At 60.1% G+C, this 6,879-nt stretch overlaps 1 protein-coding gene across 1 annotated transcript in view; it reads left to right on the top strand.

The window, feature by feature from the left end:
- Nucleotides 1-5: 5 nt before the first annotated feature.
- Nucleotides 6-6,879, top strand: part of LOC104397820 (metal transporter CNNM4-like) — a 7,836-nt gene continuing 962 nt past the window's right edge. The window contains exons 1-5 of the mRNA XM_010007832.1: nt 6-789; nt 4,394-4,537; nt 4,629-4,766; nt 5,213-5,382; nt 5,484-5,659. Of these exons, the coding sequence (XP_010006134.1) occupies nt 6-789; nt 4,394-4,537; nt 4,629-4,766; nt 5,213-5,382; nt 5,484-5,659 (1,412 nt within the window). The remainder of the gene's footprint in view (nt 790-4,393; nt 4,538-4,628; nt 4,767-5,212; nt 5,383-5,483; nt 5,660-6,879) is intronic.

The raw sequence follows: 6,879 nt of genomic DNA, 5'->3' as shown, positions 1-6,879 counted from the left end.
GGCTGATGGCGCTGGACCCCATGGAGCTGCGCATCGTGCAGAACTGCGGCACCGACAAGGAGAGGCGCTACGCCCGCCGCATCGAGCCCATCCGCCGCAAGGGGAACTACCTGCTGTGCTCCCTGCTGCTGGGGAACGTGCTGGTCAACACCACCCTCACCATCCTGCTGGACGATCTCATCGGCTCCGGCATCGGCGCCGTCGTCGCCTCCACCATCGGCATCGTGATCTTCGGGGAGATCGTGCCCCAGGCCCTGTGCTCCCGCCACGGCCTGGCCGTGGGGGCCAACACCATCGTGGTCACCAAGTTCTTCATGCTGCTCACCTTCCCCCTCTCCTACCCCATCAGCAAACTCCTGGACTGCATCCTGGGCCAGGAGATCGGCACCGTGTACAACCGGGAGAAGCTGGTGGAGATGCTGAAGGTGACGGAGCCCTACAACGACCTGGGCAGGGAGGAGCTGGACATGATCCAGGGGGCCCTGGAGCTCCGCACCAAGACGGTGGAGGACGTGATGACCCCCCTGCCCAACTGCTACATGATCAACCGGGATGCCATCCTGGACTTCAACACCATGTCAGAGATCATGGAGAGCGGCTACACCCGCATCCCCGTCTACGAGGAGGAACGTTCCAACATCATGGACATCCTCTACGTCAAGGACTTGGCTTTTGTGGACCCCGACGACTGCACCCCTCTGAAAACCATCACCAAGTTCTACAACCACCCCATCCACTTTGTCTTCCACGACACCAAGCTGGATGCCATGCTGGAGGAGTTCAAAAAGGGTGAGGGGGGGGGGGTTGGGGTGGGTCGCTTCTTTCTCCTTCCCCTTGGAGGCTGGGGGATGTGGGAGGTGAAACTCCCAAGGAGTTCCACCCTCTGGAGTCCCCACAGTTTGGGTGGTGGCCACCTGGAGGGGGCTGGGGACATGAGGACAGGCAGCATGACACCAAACCAGGGCCATCTGCTCCATTCTGGGACTCCTTGGTTTGGTGTGTCCTGAGGAGGTAGAACCAGGGTTTCTCCTGATGCTGGAGGAGCCTCCAGAAACACTTTTGGGAATGTTGACTTGTTCCTTGTTTTTAATTACTGGCCCTGGAGGCCCTTAAATAACTGCTGGAAAATTGCTGGGCTCCCCAGGATTGGGTTTGGCTCCCTCCTCTGGGACCTTCCCAGTTTCCAACCCTGCTCCTCTTCCTGCTGGAGGCATCAGGGCACCTAAATCCCACAGTGGGAGGAGGATCAGGACCTGGGCTCACCGGAGGTGGCTGATCCCACAAGGAGCAGGAAAAGCTGCATTAGCTGCCAGGCAGGATTTGAGCTGCCCTGGGGGTGGAAATCAAGAGCTGGGTGGTGGGGTGGCCCTGCTGGGTGATGCCACCCTATGTCACCCTGTCACCCTGCCACACCCCGCGGGCAGGGCTCGGGGCACCTCGCCAGATGGGACCTTCTGCCTTCAGGGAGGGTTTTTGGGAGTTGTGGTTGAGATGTAGGAGATCTACTTGTTTCTTGCTTGGTGGGAGCTTAGGAGGTCAGAGCCTGGCTGAGCTCTGGGGGGTGGCAGCTCTGCCATGACTGGGACAGTTGTTGGTGACACTGTGACAGGCTGGGAGGGTTGGGGTGTTGAGCCTGGAGAAGAGAAGGCTCCAGGGAGACCTTAGAGCAGCTTCCAGTGCCTGAAGGGGCTCCAGGAAAGCTGGGGAGGGACTTGGGACAAGGGCAGGGAGGGATGGGATGAGGGGGATGGATGAAAACTGGGAGAGGGAGCTGGAGGTTGGAGATGAGGAGGGAATTCTTTGGTGTGAGGGTGGTGAGAGCCTGGCCCAGGTTGGGCAGGGAAGCTGTGGCTGCCCCATCCCTGGGGGTGTTGAAGGGCAGGTTGGATGGGGCTTGGAGCAGCCTGGGCTGGTGGGAGGTGTCCCTGCCCATGCAGGGGGTTGGATCTGGATGATCCTTCAGCTCCCTTCCCACCCAACCCATCCCATGATCCCGTGACCCCCAAAACCACCAGGATGGCTCCCACTGCCCAGCTAAGGTGCCACCAGCACCGATGGGCTCTCACACAGAGCAGCTGTGCCTGCTGACAAACCTCCCTGGCAAACCCTTGAGTTCATCCCCCCTCTACTTGGATCTCCAGCAGGTCCTTCTCACCCCCCCTGGCCCGACAAAGCATCCAGGGGCAGAACCCCCCTGCAGGCAGAGCTGCAGTTATCCCGGCTGCCTGCGCCGGCTTTTCCCTCCGGCGAATCCCGATTAAAGGATTTACAGCCGCTCGTTCCGGTTACAAAACCACCCCTGCCCTGTATTGTTGTTTTTCCATCCCTGGGTCAGGAGCAGAGGGGGTTGGTGGGGGTTGGTTTTCAGGTTCCCCTGAGATCCTTGTGGATGCAGAGAGTGGTCACATCCCACCCAGCTGGACCTGGGGAAGCAGGGAGGTGTACCCAGGGAAAGGAGAAAGGGCCATGGAGACCTTAGAGCAGCTTCCAGTGCCTGAAGGGGCTCCAGGAAAGCTGGGGAGGGACTTGGGACAAGGGCAGGGAGGGATGGGATGAGGGGGATGGATGAAAAGTGGGAGAGGGAGCTGGAGGTTGGAGATGAGGAGGGAATTCTTTGGTGTGAGGGTGGTGAGAGCCTGGCCCAGGTTGGGCAGGGAAGCTGTGGCTGCCCCATCCCTGGGGGTGTTGAAGGGCAGGTTGGATGGGGCTTGGAGCAGCCTGGGCTGGTGGGAGGTGTCCCTGCCCACGGCAGGAGTTTGGATCAGGATGACCTTTCAGGTCCCTTCCCACCCAAACCAGTCCATAATTCTATAATTATACAAGTAGAGTTGCCTGGTGCCCACCCCTGGAATCACCTCTGTTCTGAGGAACAAGGAACCACAAATCCAGTCACAGGTGGTGGTGGGAAGGGCTGGTTCATGCAGGGGAGGGTGACAGGGCAGTTTCTGCTGGCCTGGGGGCAAGTGTGGAGCTTGAGGAGGGAAAAGGGATTTTGTTTCAGGCTGTGTGAGGTGAGGGAGGGAACATCACCTTCTTCTGTGCCTCAGTTTCCCCAGGCTAAGGATACTGGTGCTGCGGGTGCCTTGGCCTTGGTTGGGCACCTGGTGGTTTTCCATGCTCAGATCCTCTTCTTGGAGCAGAGGTGGATGTTCCTTCTCCTCTGAGGAGCTTTTCCTGATGGCTTGGCATGACTTTGGGAGGAAGGAGGAGGAACATTCACTTCATGGAGAGGCTCAGTGAGGCAGGAACGATGGCAGCTTCGAGGAGAGTGGGAGGTTGGGATTTAGATCCTTGGAAAGCTCTTTCCACCAGGACCTGCCTGCTCCTGGTTGGGACCACCAGGCTATTTTGCCTCAGGGCCAGAGTGTTTCCTGTGGGATGGGACATCCCCGGGTCACCAGGGGAGTTTGGAGAGGCTGGATCCTCTGGCAGCAACTCGTGGCTGTGTCATCCTGGTGCCCTCAGCCCAGGGACAGTCACCGGGGCCACCAGGCTGGTGCCAGGCTCTGGTGACGTGGCACAGGCTCCTCCAGGCACAAGTGCCATCTCCTGTGAACCCCCTGGCCATCCCCACACCCCTCAGAGGTGTCTTCAGCCTCGCGGGCGCCGCTGTCACAGCCTTAATTACTGTCATTACCCTGGCAATTAGTGCCCAGCCCAGGGGCTCGTTTAGATTTTAACTGGTTTATTGTTTCCTGTTGGGAGGGAAGGGCTGGTCCTGGTGACACCCCTGGGTGCTGGCACCCAACGGTGGGGTGATCCAAGGGCTGGAGCAGCTCTGCTCTGGAGCCAGGCTGGGAGAGTTGGGGTGTTCAGCCTGGAGAAGAGAAGGCTCCAGGGAGACCTTAGAGCAGCTGCCAGTGCCTGAAGGGGCTCCAGGAAAGCTGAGGAGGGACCTGGGACAAGGGCAGGAAGGGATGGGATGAGGGGGGTGGATGAAACCTGGGAGAGGGAGCTGGAGGTTGGAGATGAGGAGGGAATTCTTTGCTGTGAGGGTGGTGAGAGCCTGGCCCAGGTTGCCCAGGGAAGCTGTGGCTGCCCCATCCCTGGGGGTGTTGAAGGGCAGGTTGGATGGGGCTTGGAGCAACCTGGGCTGGTGGGAGGTGTCCCTGCCCATGCAGGGGGGTTGGATCCAGATGGTCTTCAGCTCATGGGATGGTTTGGGTTGGAAGGGACCTTCAAGACCACCTGGATGATCCCCTAGATGATCTTCAAGGTGGTTTTCCCATCCCTGGGGGTGTTGAAGGGCAGGTTGGATGGGGCTTGGAGCAACCTGGGCTGGTGGGAGGTGTCCCTGCCCATGCAGGGGGTTGGATCTGGATGATCCTTCAGCTCCCTTCCCACCCAAACCATTCCATGATCTCCCTTCTCACCTCCCTCTGTCTGTCCCCAGGGAAGTCCCACCTGGCCATCGTGCAGAAGGTGAACAACGAGGGTGAGGGAGACCCCTTCTATGAGGTGCTGGGACTGGTGACACTGGAGGATGTCATAGAGGAGATTATCAAGTCGGAGATCCTGGACGAGTCAGATGCCTACAGTAAGTTTGTGGCTGGGCCCCTCCCCCCCCTCCATGGCATTTTGGGGGGGCTTCTGGTTCTCTGCCCCCCCTGAAACCTCCCTGTCTTCAGCCGACAACCGCAACAAGCAGAAGATGGACAACCAGAAGAGCAAGAGGGACTTCTCAGCCTTCAAGGACCCTGACGCTGAGCTGAAGGTGAAGGTCTCCCCACAGCTGCTGCTGGCTGCTCATCGCTTCCTCTCCACCGGTGAGATTTGGGGGGTGGGGGAAGCCCCCCCATGGCTCCTGGCACCCCTGGGCTCAGTCTGGCTGTGCTGGGTCCCTGCTGAGGGAGCTCCAAGCCACCCCTTCCACCGTCCAGCTCACCCCTCCAACCCACCCCTCCAACCACCTTGTGTGTCATGTCCCTCTCTCCTGCTCCCAAAATGAGAAGGGACAGGGCTCAGTGATGCCTCTGATGCTCTGCAGGTCCCTGTCCCTCCAGGATAGTCCTGTTCCCCAGCTGGCACAAGTGCCCCCAAGGCTGGAGCTGGCCTTGATGGAGACATGGAGCTGGTGGTGGGACCAGATCCACGGGCTTGTGCCTGAAGGAGCTGTCCTCAGCCTGATCCAGGGAACCACCCGAGGGATGGGGGACACAAACTGTCATCTGGAGGGAGAAAGCATGTGGCTCTGACCCTCTTTTCCCCTCAGAGGTGACACTCTTCACCCCCAACTACATGTCAGAGAAGGTCCTGCTGCGGCTCCTCAAATATTCTGACGTCATCCACGAGCTGAAGTTTAATGAGCAGAATAAGAAATGTTCCGAGCACTTCCTCTACTCCAAGAACAAGGCAGCTGACTACTTCATCCTCATCCTGCAGGTACCCAGCTCCCCTGGGTGAATCCTCCTCCCAGGAGGGCTACCATGGAGGGCAGAAGGGTCTTCTCCAGGGCTGTGGTTCCATCTATCTCTCCCTGGCAGGGCAAGGTGGAGGTGGAGGCTGGCAAGGAGTGCATGAAGTTTGAAGCAGGAGCCTTCTCCTACTATGGGGTGATGGCCCTTGGCTCCCCTTCTGGGTCTGGTGAGTGCCCCTCAAGCCCCTCACCCTGGCTTAGAGCCACCAGTGGAGATGCTGGAGGCTCCAGGCCCCCAAAGGTGTCCCTCCCCAAGAGCCATCCGGGGGGGCTGGCACGTGTCCTTATGGAGACACCTGGCAGAGGGTCCGTGCCTGGTTTGGGGGTCACCTCCAGGCTCTGCAGTGCCACCCTCGTGACTCTGGGTGCCATCAGGGGGGTCACTGGCACCGTGAGGGGCAGAGGTCCCTGCTGCCACCCTCTGCTTTGCCCTCAGGTGTCTCTTGAGGGTGTCACCTGCCAAACTCCCTGTGACCTCAGTGACCCGCCCTCGTGGTGTCCCCACCCCGTTTATGCAACACTTGAGTATTTTCTCCCCTACTCACTGTCTCCTCTGGCTTCCTTGTGCCAGGAGAACCTCCTGGTGCCTCCAGTGGCTTCCTCACCCCACAGCCAAGTGTCTCCAGAGGAGGAAAAGTGCCTCCTGCCCCCCTGTGGGACAGCACCAATGTCACCGTGTCCCACTCATGGTGGCATTAGGGTCCCACGTGCCCTGAAACTGCCCTGATTTCTCCTGTGGGTGCAGCAGAGGAGCAAGGGGACAGTGCTGGATGTTCCCATATCACTCTGGTGGCTGTCCCTGTGCAACTCTGGTGGCTGTCCCTGCAACACCAGTCATGGTGCCTGTCCCCACACCAGCCAGGTGCCTGTCCCCACACCAGCCATGGTGCCTGTCCCCACACCAGCCATGGTGCCTGTCCCTCACCAGCCATGGTGCCTGTCCCCTCACCAGCCAGGTGCCTGTCCCCTCACCAGCCATGGTGCCTGTCCCCTCACCAGCCATGGTGCCTGTCCCCACACCAGCCAGACAGTGAGGAGGTGCCACTCTCCCAGCTGCTCCACATGGTTCCAGTGTCACCCTGGCTTCCCAAGCACATCACCAGGACCCCCATGTCCCCATAACCCCATCACTTCATCCACAACCCCACTCAGGGCGACTGACCCACCATATCCTCAGGTTGGGATTGTCCCTTGTCCCCTCACCCCAGGGCAGGGGGAGGCTGGGGACTCCTTGGCCATGCCTGGTGGCCATTCCCTAGGGATCAAACCTGGCAGTGCTGGGGGACACGGGGCTGTGGACACACGTCCTGTCCCTCCTTGTCACCACCCACCGGAGCTGGCACCGGGTTCTCAGCACCTTGTCACCATCCAGCAGGTCCTCCCGGGGGGCTGGGGGTTCTGCCTGGTGTCTCAGCTGTCCCTGCTGTCCCCGCAGAGACCCGCTCCCCGTCCCACGTGGGCAG

This window comes from Chaetura pelagica, unplaced genomic scaffold, assembly GCF_000747805.2.
Source record: "Chaetura pelagica isolate M959 unplaced genomic scaffold, ChaPel_1.0 scaffold2632, whole genome shotgun sequence".
Classification (NCBI taxonomy): domain Eukaryota; kingdom Metazoa; phylum Chordata; class Aves; order Apodiformes; family Apodidae; genus Chaetura; species Chaetura pelagica.
Note: the sequence above shows the minus strand (reverse complement) of the source record. Positions and strands in the feature narration are given on the sequence as shown.